The sequence below is a fragment of the Trichosurus vulpecula genome, chromosome 8 (genome assembly GCF_011100635.1).
Source record: "Trichosurus vulpecula isolate mTriVul1 chromosome 8, mTriVul1.pri, whole genome shotgun sequence".
NCBI classification, from domain to species: Eukaryota; Metazoa; Chordata; class Mammalia; order Diprotodontia; family Phalangeridae; genus Trichosurus; species Trichosurus vulpecula.
Window position 1 is genome coordinate 182,709,030 of NC_050580.1, and position 15,802 is coordinate 182,724,831.

The 15,802-nt window shown below is 37.6% G+C and overlaps 1 protein-coding gene across 1 annotated transcript; it reads left to right on the forward strand.

The window, feature by feature from the left end:
• Positions 1–9,374: 9,374 nt before the first annotated feature.
• On the forward strand, positions 9,375–10,319 carry LOC118830007 (olfactory receptor 4M1). The gene has a single exon (XM_036736874.1). It carries the CDS (start codon positions 9,378–9,380, stop codon positions 10,317–10,319), a length of 942 nt encoding a protein of 313 aa, XP_036592769.1. The 5' UTR covers positions 9,375–9,377.
• Positions 10,320–15,802: the final 5,483 nt, after the last annotated feature.

Consider the following 15,802-nt stretch of genomic DNA (forward strand, 5'->3'; position numbering starts at 1 on the left):
TTACACCAGAGAAGAAGTGTCTCTATATTAAGTGACGAAGACCAAAAATCCTCTGCTGTAGATGGGGAAGGCTGAGGTCTACTCTCTGCCTTCCCCACAGCCCACAGCTTCTCCAGGACCTGGCCAGCAATCAATAGGTGGGCGAAATGATGTTGCTTTATTGACACCGAGAGGGACTGCTGGGTATATGAGGCAAAGGACTGGTTATGATTTTAAGTATGCTTATATAGAATGTTTAGTGAGGGAAGCCTAGATCCAGAAGTGTTGAGAAGGAGGCCAGAGAGAAGTACTATTTATTCTGTGTGTGTGTGTGTGTGTGTGTGTGTGTGTGTGTGTGTGTGTGTGTGTAGGATAGAGAGAGAGAGAGAGAGAGAGAGAGAGAGAGAGAGAGAAGCCTGGAGAAGTGGATAGAGAGTTGGCCTTGGAGTCTAAAGGATCTGGGTTCAAGTCCCTTCTCTGACATATGCTGGCTGTGTAAAACTGAGCAAATCAGTTAAAGTCTTAGTGCCGTCAGCCAACTCTCTAAGATTAAGTTTCAGAGCAATTGATGATGGTGTTGGTAGAGAGAATTTCCTCTCTGAGGTTCCTTAAACCACTGAAATTAAAAGAAAAAGTAATTATTTATGCATGCCTGTCATATGCAGGTTTATGTACACATCCATTACGTTTATATACATACATACGTACCGTACCTGAATTGATCTATTATTCTGTGCCGATAAGGAATTCTGCTTATCTGTGTATATATGCATATATACATATGTATACATGTATATATACATTCATATAATAGGTAGATGGATAGATAGATGGATAGATAGATAGACAGATAGATAGATAGACAAGCAGATGAAATCCCTACGTGATAGGTAGGTAGATAGATAGATAAAAACCTAATTCAATGTTCCTAGATCATTGGGTGAATCAAATTAAATTTCAACGACTCTCTGAAAATTTGAATTCCCACTACTTCTGAAGTAGGGTGTGGAGACACTCAAGTTTCTCAGGACATCAGGTGGGGGGGGGTCCTCAGGAATGCACAGTTTGCTAAATTTGGGATAAGTGAAAGAGATACACTATTTTGAAAGAATAGGAGGAGGCACTAGCAATTATTTGAAATATGAAAAGGGGGAAAGTGTTGTGGGCAGCTCAAAGATAAGGAAACTCTTGCTAGAATGTAAGTGGTTGTAGGGGTGATTAGAGTTTAGGAGGTATGGACATTCAATAGCTCTGTGACACTGGGCCAGTAACTTACCCTCTCTGGGCCTTAATTTCTTCAAGTGAAAAATGAAGGGGTTGAACTTGATTATGGTTAATGTTATTAGGGCTTCCAGCTTTAAATCTGCTTAATCTTGTGTTTATTATTTTACTGGTAAGAAAACTGAGCCCTGGAGAAGTGAAGAGAATTACCCAACATTATTCAGGTAGTAAGAAATAGAGAAGGTATTCAAATCTAGGTTCTCTGATATAAAATCCACGGTACTGCAGAGATTTCACAAGATAAGATTAATTAAATTATCATAGGGAAATATGTTGTCTCTCAGAAATAAAACAAATCAGTTCAAGTTGTTTGTCAGGTCCTATTGTTTTCTCTTTGTTGGGTTATGGACCCATGAGTATATGTCTATTGCTTTCTCTTGTTCTCTTTTTTCCCACGTCTCTCTAGATTCTTCTTCATGATTTTCTTTGACCATCAATCCCCTTTTCATTGATTAGAATCATTCATCTGGAAAGTATCTAGCCCCTTTAATTTAATTTAATTCAGTACAATTCAAGTCAATTGATTCAATTTTATAGTTGTCAATTAAGGCACAAGAGATTAAATATCTTGCTCATAGTTACATAGCTAATTAATAGTAGAAGCAAGACTAGAACCCAGGTATCTTGGGTCATTATCTAATGGTATCGTAAAGTTAATTGTAAAAAGGACTTTGAAAACAATCTAGTGAATTCCCTTCTTATTTTGCAGGTGAGAAAACTGAAGACCAGATGTTCCCAAATGATGTTCCCAAAGTCACACTGCTAGTAAGTGAAAGTCAGGATTTGAACTCAGGCTCTCTATGCCACACCCAGCACATTTTCCTTTTTCCATGGCACCAGGTTGCCTCTCATGTATTTTTTCTTCTGCTCCTTTGATCTATCTGACACCAAATCTCTTCATTTTAATGTGTCTCTCCTCCTTTTTAAAACCCCTCTTCTCAGTCAAGACTTGCATTCAGGTCCTAGTTTTGTCACTAACTGTGTGAAATTGGCCAAATTTCTTAATCTCTCTGCAGCTCACTTTCTGCATCTGCAAAATATGTCATAGGGTTGTTGTAAGGGACATATGTTCTTTGTGTACTATACATTTTTATATAAATGTCAGCTATGATTACTGAGTCAAACTCAGTAATTGTATCTGTTGGCTGGTGTTCTTGGATAGGACAATCCTGGTGTGATCTTTTAGCCTAACTCAAAGACTCACAACCTGCTAATGCTGTAACACTGGAGATCATTTGGGTAAGTGCCTTTATTTTACAGATAAGAAAATCTTTCTTCTGCTTGCATTTTCTTTTTCCCATGTGCTATGGCTTAAAATACCCATAATATGGTAATTTTCCTCAATCTCATTTTTTGAAGAAGAGGCAATGTCTTCCCTCCCTAGGATTAGAAACTTGATAAAATCCTACACAGAAAGGCAGCTGGGGGATATGACAATGCATCCTGAATGCTCTTGGCAGGGGTAGAAACTGACAAGCAAAGAAATGCCAAGTTTTCATTTCATTTGAGTAGGCGTGAAAGTAGTCTTATTGATCAAATTATTTCAGACCAATTTGAGCAGGTATTTTTCCCCATTAAATGAACTGAAAGTCTCATTTCCAACACCATGACCCCTAGAGACCAACTATTTTTTGTTTATCCCCAGAAGAGCTACAGGGTTGATGCCTCCCTCCTTCTCTGGTATTCTTCTTTCTCTCTGCCAAGAAAGCTCATTTTCCCCCTTCTTCTCATTCTTCCACTTTTCCTAGAGACCCAATAACATAGTTTATCTGATGCTCTGACCTTCCCTATATTATTCCCAAAGAAGATGCTCTCAGAATTTCCCTTTAATGGGACCCTATAGCCTTGGCCATGGAGAGGGGCCAGATTGAATGCTACTTCTTTGACTTCCACAGACTCCCTGGGGGCTCCTGGCCTTTTCATTAATGTCTTCATCTGGGAGAGGTGAAAATAGAAGATTATTAAGCATATGAATATTAATTAACAAGTATCCATTATGAGCATGAAGTACAATGTCTTGGTTTATTTAGTCTAACACATGCATCCAGAGGCAGGCTGGGATTATATTTCCAGACTGTTGAGATTGATAGCATAACCTTGTCTAGGCAAATACCAAAAGCCCAGAAGGTCCCACTGGATTGTATGGAAGGATATATCTCAGCACTGTAGTTGCAGGTTTTCCCCAGTGCAATACCTCCCATTAGGAGTATGGAGGTGGGGAGTTCACAATTATCACATTTACAAACTTGGCATGGTCTCAGTGCTTGAAGTGCTCTCCACTATGAATTTCCAAATGCCCTATTAGGAAGAGCAAGTAGAATTTGAATAATCTCGGTGTTCATATTGCTTCCTATCCAAAAACTACTGTTTGATTTTTTTAATGAAGTAAAAATTATTCTACTTATCAGTTACTTCCATGGTCAAAACAGGTTTTGTTTTTTTTGTTTGTTTTGGTTCCTTAACAAGAAGTGTTTCATTTTTTTTTTGCCTTGGAAGCCTTAGGGGAGACATGAAGACTTCAATAAAGTCAGCTTCTGTGAATGGTTTTCCAACCTTGTCTCCTCCAAGAAAGAGGAGAACATTCCACAAAGAATACAATAAGTGAAACTAAGATTGTTTATTTTGTCTTCTGTGTTTATCTCAGCTCTTTAGATGGAAATGGTTATTACAATAGACCAAATACCAAAGGAACCCTTATACCTATAGGGTCTTTGAAAGCAAATGAGACTCTCTGAAATGATTTTTTAAAACAAGATTCCAGTCTCATGTTTAACACTAAAAACCAAAGTGCTCTATCATCAGACATTATTTAATCACTATCTCATTATTTTAAAATGTATTTTGTGTAAAGTTTATAATATATATGTGTGTGTGTGTGTATATATACATACATATACATAATTTATAATGTATATAATCCCCAGTATATTATATAGTATTCACATATAACTTACAAATAAATACATGTAAACATGTTGGGGCTATGCTTAAAAATTTTTAGAGATGGAATGAATGCTTGGAAATTATCACTATGGGCAATGAAGAGCCAATGAGCATATTCTGAATAAAGGACTGACTTGGGCAGACCTGTGCTTTAGGTTTAAAAAAGGGAAGGAAAGGGGAGGGAGAGAAAGGAGGTAAGGAAAAAAGAGGAGAAGAAAGAAAGGAAGAAAAGAAAAGGGGGATGAAGGAGGGGATAAGGAATAGACAAAGCAGGAAGGGAAAGCAAAAGGAGGAGGAGAAGGGGTAGAGAAAGAAATGAAAATGGAGAGGAATAAAAAGGAAGAGAGAATAGGGAGAAAAGGAAAGAAAGGAGAGGGATGAAGGAATAGAGGTCTCAGGAGGGGTCTAAGGATAAAATTTTGAGGAGAATTCATTCTAAAGAGTCAGGAAGAGGCTAAGGAATCATCAAAGGATACAGAAAAAGAAAGAGCGGTAAAAGAGGTAGGTTGAAAAACATAGAAATAATAGATCTTTATGTCATACTTAAAAAATTGCAAAGTGTATTTTATACATTTGTATACATATATATTTAGATTATAGATGTTTGTACACATGCATGTACCCATATACATACACACATATGTACAATCTGTACTTCCAAGGAGCTTACATTAAATAGAGAAGAGAACAAGTCCATATAAAGATATTCTCAGAAGGGATTCTCCAGCTATGGAAATCCTCTTCTTTTAAGGCCCAACATAGGGTCAGTCTCTTCCATGAAGCCTTCTTTAAACCCTTCTCCCCCAACCCACAGTTCAAAATGATCTCCTCTGGTTCATAATTTTTATAGTACTTTGAACTTCTCCATCCTTAGGTTGCTGCATACGGATGTGAAGCAGACCTTGTAGCTGGCTAGATAACGTGAGTTATATAACTGTGCTCATTCATTAACTAAACAGGGTTGCTCAGTTCTAGAGTGGAACTTTCCAAAGCTGAGTAGATTAATTGACCCAGAAAGTTGGATTGAGTTGGGTTTAAAGAGATGATGGTGTCCAGAAGTCAAATTCTGAGGCTGACTATTGCAGGTGGGGAGAAGTAGTTTAGTGGCAGGGCTAATGGCAAGTTGCTGTGGTAGGGTCTAATTTCCTGGTGAAGTATTGCTGGCTAGGATATGAAGCATGATAAAGACCCTAAATTACACAAGAGATGTTAATCTGCAAATCTATTAGTAGAAGGACTTCCTGGATTGGCAATTTTCCACTTGATTGAAATCACAGACAAAACAAAACAAACAAAAAATCCTGAAATACAAAATTCAATTTACTATTTAGGCTGACATCATCTGAAAGATAGTAGAGGCATGTATGTATTTGTGCTGGTAGGTTGTATGCAGCTGATTAGGGTCCTAAACCTTAACAGAACTGAATAGCTGCTGGTACTATTTAATAAAAGAGGTGAACCAATTCAGAACACGAAGACCAGCAGATGGCAGCAAAGAGAAGCTCTGCAGACATTCCTGTTTCTATCCCAATGGCATCTCAAGAGGACATCAACAATTCTATAGAAAGTAAGCAATTTCAAATGAGAAAAATTCCAGCAGACACATTGCTTTTGGAGCACAAGTTGTCCTGGCAATGAGTCCTTTATAGATGCCTTTTCAAGCATGTTTCCTGGCCATGTTGCACGTTCCTTGATAGTGTGATTACAGTAAAGAGGGAGAAGGTTAGAGGCTTTCTTATAATTTATTTAATCATGTTAAATTAGTTATCTTTTGTTTTAAATTAATGTATCCTTTTTTGACTGGTAAAATAAACACTTTGATGAGGTTATAATTTTACATGAAGGCAGATCAAATAATGTCTTCAACCTGGGAGAGCTTCCAGGGGACCTACTTATAATGGGAGTCCCAGGTGCTGTCATATTGAAAGACTCTCCTATCAGAAAGATTCACAGTATTTAAGGTAAATCGTCTGTGTATCACCTATTTTGGCTGTTCATAAGCCTTATTTGAATACTTTTTTTTGGTTTCTCTATCTTTTGTTAGGGAACTGAGTTAAAGATAAATGTGTTGTAAAAAGCTGCATTAATAGAATGGAAAGGACCTTCTGATATTTCTGCTTTGTCCATTGAAACTGAGGTTCCAAGAAACACTAACTTTTATAAGACAGGTATTTTTTATGTTATACAAAAATAAATTATTGTGAGTGATCATTATAAAACTGGTTTTTAATGGTATTTGAGAAAATGTTTAATTTAGGGACTGCTTAGTATGTACCAGATGATAGGGATAAAAGGAAAAACATGAAATCGTACCTGGTGTCAAGGAGCTTGCATTCTGTCAGGGCAGGTGGTGTGTACATTTGTAAAATTTAATATGCATGTATGTACAATATAAATACAAGACAAATTTGCAGGGTGGGAGGAGACATTAGGCTCTGGAGTGATTAAGAAAGACTTTAAGTAAAATGTGGCATTAGAGCTTAACTTTGAAGGAAACTAGGGATTCTAGGAAGTAGAGGCAAGGAGAGAGTCTATTTTGACATCCTCCATCTTATATTGTATTTAATTACTTTGCAGTTATTCTCTTTATATTTATTTTGAATATACTTCTATATATACTTTCTCCCCATTAGAATGTAGTTTTTATTTCATTTTTGATATGACACAGTACCTGGAACATTAATAAGTGCTAATTGCTGATTGATTAGCTGATTCTGGGTAGTAGGAGGGGGTCTGTGCAAAGTCACAGAAAAAGGAGATGAAACATCTTATGCAAGAAACATCAAGAAAGTCAGTTTGCCTGGACCATAGAGGGAAAGAAGGGGGATAATGTATAACGAAATTGGAGGGAAACCAGATTGTAAAGGTCTTTATATTTTAAACAGAAAAGTTTGTATCTGAACCCAGAAGCATCAGGAAACTCCTGGAGTTTATTAAATAAGAGAGTAGCAAAGTTAGAACTACACTTTTGGAGAATCACTGTAGCAACTATGCGAAATGAGTGGGAGAGGAGGGAGATTTATGATGGGAAATAAAATTAGAAAGCTACTGCAATACTACAGGCAAGAGGTCGTGAGGGTTTGAATGAGGGCAGTAGTAACGTTGATGTAGAGAAGGAAACAGATTCAAGAGGTGCTGTAGAGGCATAATCAAAAAGACTTAGCAATTGAGTATATATTCAGGGTGGAGGAGAATGAGGAATTGAGAATGACTCAGGTTATAAATCTGAGCAACTAGGACAATATTGTCTTCAATAGAAATAGGGATGTTTGGAAGAGGCATGAGTTTTGGGTCAACATAATGTGAGTTCAGTTTTGGACACACTGAGTTTGACATGCCCATCAAATATCTGGTTTGCAATGCCCATTAGGCCCATGTGAAATTAGAGCTCAGGAGAGACTGGGACTGGATAAATCTGGGTCATCTGTGTAGAAACTGGAAAGGGATAGAGACTTTTCCTTAATACAGAGCCTGAAAACTATCCTAAGTGCCTTTACAAATATTATCTCACTTGAAACCCAAAACAACTCTGTGGAGCAGGTGCTAATGTTACACCCATTTTACAGCTAAGGAAACTGAGGCAAACAAAGGTTAAACAACTTACCCAGGGTCACATAACTAGTAATGTCTGAAGCAATAATTTGAACTCAGTATTTCCTAATTGCCTTTAAATTATAACATAGGGTTGTTGAAAGTAACCATAACAAAAGTGTTTTTTTTAAATAAAACTTGAGAAAATGTTTAATTTAGGAGCTGGCAGAAGGGTGCCCCTGGCTGTTTAAATTTTGACTCACCAAATATCAATCAATCAATATATTTAAGTGCCTAGTATGCACCAGATGCTAGGGATAAAAGGACAAAAATGAAATAATACCTGGCCTCAAACAAAGTCTATGGAGTAGGTGCTAATGTTAAACCCATTTTACAATTAAGGAAATGGAGGCAAACAGAGGTTGAGCAACAGGAGTTTCCTGGAGGTCTGTGTCTGAAGCTGGATTTGAACTCAGGACTTTCTACTTTACCTGTAAATTATAATTAAAGCTATTGGAATTGATGAAGCTATTGAGAGAGTATAGAGAAAGAACACTCATAGTTAGGGGCACAGGATATGGAATGGAATGAAAAATATTTATTAAGCTAACTATGTGCCAAGCACTGAGTTAAACAATGGGGATACGTATAGAAGAGTGAGATGGTCTCTGCTCTCAAAGAGTTCACCTGCTAATTAGGGGAGTTACATGTAGTAGAGTTCAGCTTGAGAAATCCTGTATGAAAGGTACAGTCAAAATGCTGTAGGAGTTTTATGATGTAAAAGATTGTTTCCTATTGGAGAGGATGAGGCAGGCATGGTGGAAAAGATCTTACTTGAGCTGGAATTTATATGTGTATCTATCTCATTAATGCTCTTTGGTAACCTACTAATTAGTTCCTGCATTGTTTTCTGTTGTGCTTATACATGAGTGACCATATTTTTCTGGATGATGGTAATAGCAATCTGCCTGGCTACATGTACAGGCCAGTGGGTGTGTGAGTGAGTTTATATCATTTGTTAGAGGATATTAACATAGGTTAGCTTGTTACCATGGTTTGAGTTAAAGAGAAAGAACTACAGGAAGTCCCAGCAGTATGATTGTTCTACATAAAATCATATATAAATTAGACATACAATTCTCCCAAACCATCTCTGTGGAACAGACCAGGCCAAGCCAATTCCTATTACACTAAAAGACAGAGATTCTCAAGTGGTAAAGCTTTCCAAAATGGCAAAATATAAATAAAATATGAAAAAGCAAGTTACTCCATAGGCTATTCAGCAAATATCAAACTTCCTTTTGAAATTATCTCTGACATTTATAGAAGTTTCCTAAAATAGAGATGGGGGAGGGAGATATGTAAATTCACTGGCTATTTTAGTAGAAAATTGGTGTAATAAATATATAAACTGAGTGCTGGGGGATCTCGGATCGACTATTAGCCTTCGTCTTGCCTTAGCTTGGCTCTCTATAAAATGGGGCCACCCCAAATTGTTTTCCTGTAATCCCACAATGGTAGTATAGATTTAGCATTTATTAGGAAAGAAGTGAGAAAACAACAAGCTGTTCCATATGTGATATTATGAATCATTTTGATATCTTTGTTTTCTTTAGTCATGTTATGAAAAATAAAGTGAAGAAATGGAGCCTGAGAATTACACCAGAGTGACAGAATTTGTCCTCACGGGGCTGTCCCAAACCCGGGAGGTGCAACTGGTCTTATTTGTTATATTTCTCTCCTTCTATCTGATAATCCTACCAGGAAATGTTCTTATTATTTTCACTATCAGATTTGATGCCCACCTGACTTCACCTATGTACTTTCTGTTGGCAAATCTAGCCTTCCTTGATATCTGGTATTCCTCTATCACAGCCCCTAAGATGCTCGTGGACTTCTTTGCAGAAAGGAAGATCATCTCCTTTGGGGGCTGCATTGCTCAGCTATTCTTCCTGCACTTTGTTGGGGCCTCTGAGATGTTCCTGCTCACAGTGATGGCTTTTGATCGTTATGCTGCCATCTGCCGACCCTTGCACTATGCCACCATCATGAACCGGCGCCTCTGTTGTGTGCTGGTGGCCTGCTCTTGGTTGGGTGGTTTTGTCCACTCCATAATCCAGGTGGCACTTATCATCCGCTTGCCATTCTGTGGACCCAATGAATTGGACAGCTATTTCTGTGATATCACACAGGTGGTCCGCATTGCCTGTGCCAACACCTTCCCAGAAGAGTTGGTGATGATCTTCAGCAGTGGGTTGATCTCTGTAGTGTGTTTCATTGCATTACTTTTGTCCTATGCCTTCCTCCTGGCCATGCTCAAGAAGCACTCAGGCTCAGGTGAAAGTACCAGCCGGGCCATGTCTACCTGCTATTCCCACATGACCATTGTGGTCTTAATGTTTGGCCCATCCATCTATATTTATGCACGTCCTTTTGATGCTTTCTCCTTAGATAAGATAGTATCTGTGTTTCACACTGTGATCTTCCCCTTACTGAATCCCATCATTTACACATTACGTAACAAGGAAGTAAAAACTGCCATGAGGAAGATGACCAATAAATACATCTTATGTAAAGAGAAGTGAGCGGTCATGAGCATCCTCCCACTGAGTTCTAGTGAGATTCCTATTTCCAGAGTAGACAGCCATTTTTGTGCTACTACCTACCTCTTTTGCCTTTTAACTAGCTTCTTTCATCTAGGGCCTTAAATTTATACAGTTTCTTTCAGTTTCTAACAAGAGAACAGAGGCATAGAGAAGAAAAGGTCTTACCTCTCAAAATGGCCAGGCAGGTTGTTTCCAAAATCTGTCACAGGATAAGACATCCACAAAATGCCATCCTGTGATATGTGCAAAGATTGATGGGGTTCTCCTTCACAACTTTCATTCTTTCCATAGTGGGATAGAAACTGAAGGCACACCTATCAAAAACCAAATGAATATAAAATCACTTAGAGCATATTGAGTAACTTTTTTTAGATATGGTTCCCCACATTCTATTGTATTGGAAGCAGGATGTGAAATTCTGTTGTTTTTCTATCATGTCTGACTCTTCAGAACTCTATTTGGGGTTTTCTTCTCAAAGATACTGGAGTGGTTTGCCATTTTGTTTCCAGTTCATTTTATAGATAAGGAAACTGAGGCAATCAGTGACTTGCCCAGGGTCACACAGTGAATACCTGAGGCCATATTTGAACCTAGGTCTTCCTGATTATAGCCCTGCCACTCTATCCACATGCCACCTAGCTGCCCAGAGACTGTCAATATAACTATACAATAAGGAGACTGATAACCTTCCCTCTCATCCTCCTTTCCTTCTCTATCTCCTTCCCTAATTAATTGCCCCAACTAGTATGATTTAAAAGATCAAAACTGCTTGAGGAAGGGACTCTGAGAGTTGATTCCTATATTATAGACCTCCAGCACTCTTCAAGAAATTTTACATTAGAATACACTATTTTTTTCCCTGCCTTATAATGTAAAAATTATGGAAACATATTTTGTATCTTCTGCTCCTTGCTTCCAAGTGAAACAAAGTTGAATGCTGCCATTGAAGCCATTGAGATACTTTCTCATACAGCTAACTTTTCAGTGGGTATGAGAAAGATCTTAAAGTATGAATTCCCACATCCCAATGAATCACTCTACTTCCCTCTCCTTGGCCCCAAGATAATTATGCTAAGCAAGACTCAGAATTAGAAATGTCGTTTAGAAGTCTTGAGTCTTTGGAAGGGTCTTCACAAAAGCTGATTGCTCATTTCAATTGAACAACTAGTTTGCGACCAATCACTTACTCAAAATGGCTGGACCAGCCTATGTGCATGAATATAGGCTTAGATTTCTGGTAAGACAAAGTGAACTGATTGTACTCTGAATAGAAAAGACTTTCCATATATTTTATATTGTGTGTATATGCACACATACATAAAATATATAGAAAGTTTGGGTATATATGCATGTACACATGAATATGTATACATATATGCACACACATGTACATATGAGTGTATACACTCATAGCTCCTATATTCTCTGCTGGAGATGAACTTTAGGGAAATATTTTGTCTCAGAGCTAATCCTATTACTTTGGCATGAATACGGTGCAGTAGAAATTATCAGGATCTCTGGGACTGCATTTCTCTGGCCATAGGCCTTATGTTACCTCAGGGACCCATGAGTCAAGTTGGAATGATGATGAATACTGTCTCATCTTTGATATGGGAATTGTCTACTATAAAGATCTGATAACTTCCTAAGATCCAAGTGGGTTGCTACAATGGTACAATTACAAGGAGGCTTTTCTTATAAGAACTGAGTGGCATAATTTGAAGCTGTGATGCCCAAGTCTCAACTTAATTTCCTTACATCTGAAAATGAAACAATATTTTTTTCTCCTTTATATTTCACTTTCAATGAGAAAATGGCATGGAAATATATCTTTTTTTAAAAAAGGTGTGCTTATTGATTATAGAAATAATAGTCGGCATCTTGGATTTTAATTCCAACTGTATCCTCAGAAAGCCTCTAGTTCAGAAATAATAACAGCTGACAATTATACAGGGGTGGCTAAGTGGCAGAGTGAATAGAGTGCCAGGCCTGAAGTCAGGAAGACACATCTTCTTGAGCTCAAATCTGGTCTCGGGCAGTTCCTAGATATATAACTCTAGGCAAGTCATTTAACCCTGTTTGCCTCAGTTTCCTCATCTGTAAAATGAGCTGGAGAAAGAAATGACAAATCACTCCAATATCTTTACCAAGAGAACCCCAAATGGGGGCAGGTAGGTGGCACAGTGCATAGAGCACTGGCCCTAAGGTCATGAGAAATTGAGTTCAAATCTGACTGTATGACCTTGGGGAAGTCATTTAATCCTGATTGCCTCAAAAACAAAGAAAAACAATGAAAACCCCAAATGGGGTCACAAAGAATTGGGCATGACTGAACAACAATGTTTTGACTCCAGCTCCAGTGCTCTATCCACTGTTCCACTTAGCTGTTGTCTTTTGTTTTCCTTTGGTAACCCATGTTTTATCCAATTTTGATGAAAACTCATTGATTGTACAGATTTTTTGAACCTTGATATCACTGTAATTTGATAGATGATATTTTGCTTAATCTCTTTCAGATAAGGACTAAGTACAATGGTATGACGAGCTACGGTTCAAGGGGAAAAACACAGTTCCAGGAACTAAAATAGGTAGAGGAGAAAGTACATGTGGTTTATTGGTTAGAGACAAATTTTGAAAAATACAAGTAGGTACAGAGAGATGATGCCAATACTGTCACTTCAATATCAACACTGTCAATTCAAAGTCCTCATGTTGATTTTCAGCCTGCTGTTATTGATAATAATGCTAATAATTTCCATTTTTTTTTTCCTAGATTTAATATTAGACTAAGATTCACTGACTACCTTTGGCATTAGATGCCGTTTATACTTCAGAAGTATTTGATTTGGAAGGAAAGTCATTTTTCTATACAGTACATAGTATGGTCTCTGTTAATGAATTAGAAAAGAAACTATTAATCATAATAACTACAACAATCCCATGAAATTCTCATAGGAAGACTTTACAAGGAGAGAAAAGGTGTTTGTTGTTCATTCATTTATTCATTCAGTCATGTCCAACTCTTCATGGGGTTTCCTCAGTCCAAACCACCGGAGTGGTTTGCCATTTCCTTCTACAGTGGATTAAAGCAAATAGAGGTTAAGGGACTTGCCCAGGGTCACACAGCTAGTCTTCCTTACTCCAGGACCAGTACTCTATCCACTGAGCCAGCTAGCTGCTGAGAGAACACATGAACACCTGAACAAAAGTAAAAATTGATTACTCTCACTACAGATTCTTCCTACTCATGCTTAGGAAGATACTCTTCTGAATACAGAAGGGAACTCGAACTTGACAAGGTTTTCCCACCACCACCAACCAGTTATTGTTTGTCTTTGGCCCTATCTGGGATTGCACATGATGTCACTACTATTCCACCCAAAGGGTTCTATATTATTCATGCATTCACTGTCACTTTATTTTGCTTCTGACAATAAAGGACTGCCTTCTCAGAATAATGATGACAGCTCATATTTATATAGCATTGAGTGGTAACAAAGTACTTAATATAGTATTTCATTTTCTTAAATTTATTATCTTCATTTGCAGTGACTTTCTTATCTTCAAAGAATTCAGAGACTTAATTGTCTTCTCTAAGTTGAGTAAGTATGTTTGCCATGTCATTATAGTAATCACAGATGAATATTAAATCCCAAAAGAAGGACTGACCCAGCAGGATACCACCAAGAATTTCAATAAATATATATTCCTTACAAAAGCATGGCCTAGGCCTTTGTCTAATGGAGTTCCAACTACCATTCTAATAACTCCCAATGCAAGTATTCTTCACGGTTGAATTATTCCCAGATGACCACAGTGCATTTTCTATCATGTCACAAGAAAGCATGATAGATTAGGAGTCTAGGGGGAAGCACTAAAGGAGAATGGCTATTTGAAAGCAAACTCACAGGCAATGTGTGGGAGCAGAACCATATCTTCAGAGCAGAGTTGATTCCTTTTATAAGAGGGCAGCAGGAGACAAATGGAGGGGTGATTATTTCTGGTCATCTTTTACATTTACTAGAAACATACTCTGAGAAAGAAATAGTAAGTAACAGAAATAGGTGAAATATTCTAATATATGTTCTATATATGAGGGGATGACTTCTGATTTAAGATGTTTTAGGATAGAGGTCAGAGTTACTGTAGAGAAAGTCTTATATGTGTGTATATAGGTTAAGTAGGTAATTGAAGTGTCATTTCAGGAGTCTTTCCTAAACGTCCCTATTTCTCTCAACTGTTGCCCTATCATTTTCTCCTGGTGCTCAGAATTCCTTTCATAGAATTTTACATCACAATCAGAACATAAAAACTGAAGACTCTGAGGCTCAGAGAAGTGGGGCTTGCCCATAGTGACCTAGTAAAGATGTATTTGACTTGCAACTTTTAGACCTAGATTTTTTGGCTCCAACTCCACTGCTTTTTCTATTTACATAAAGGGTTCTTAAACTTTTTTATGTCATACACTACTTTGGCTGTTGGAAACCTATGGACTCTTTCAGAACAATGTTTTAAAAGGCACCAAATTAAAAAAAAATCTGGAGTCAGGAGGACCCAATTTCAAATCTTGCCTTAGACACTTACTAGCTGTGTAACCCTGGGCAAATCACTTAACCCCAGTTGCCTCCCCTCAGAAGAAATTAAATCCACAAAATAAATGGAATTACAAAAGGATCCAATTGAAGTACAATTATAAAAGTAATAAAAAAAATAAGTTCATAGTCTCTAGGTTAGGAACCTCTGCAATACAGAAAAAATACTGGTAGCAAAAGTGGTACCAGTGGTAGCAGCAGCAGCAGCACATTTGTAGGTTTTTTTCTATGACCACTGAAAACCTCCCCCCTCCCCAATTGATCCAGGGCACAAAGGTAGCATCCATATGGGAAGCAGACCTCAGAGTAGGGGAGTTTGAACTTGTCTCATTACCCTTGGGAACACATTGCAAGAACCAGTTCTAGTCGATAACTAAGTGGTTGCATATGTGTCTATATGTGTAACAACTGTTTGTAACATGCTTATCCTTGCTTTCTGAATGATTGGAAAACTCTGTTGAACACTCTTTGAGACCCACAGTCACAGAATAAGGTAAAGATATGTGAATGGAAAAAGATGAGAGAAACAAAAAAAAGAGTAGAGTGAATAGAAATTAAAAGAGTGGACAGTTTCTTGTTTTAGCAACTGGGTCACACATTTGGTATGTGTCAGAGACAGGACTTGAAGACATTTTTCTAACTCCAAGGCCAGTTTGGATTCACTGCGTTGCCTCATAAATGTTGGTTATCATTATAATTTTTAAAAAAATTCACAACTATTACATCCTGGACTGCCAATATTTTATAAAGATTTCCTAGGAGTTATTTCCAATTTCTCTCTCCTTTCTCTACTCTCCATCGCCATTTTACAACATTGACATTTGGGGTCCTAATCCCTTCTTACTTTTTTCATGTTCTATAGCACATTTA

Coding starts and splice junctions, on each gene's coding strand:
- LOC118830007 (XM_036736874.1), top strand. CDS start 9,378: ATGGAGCCTGAGAATTACACCAGAGTGACAGAATTTGTCCTCACGGGG.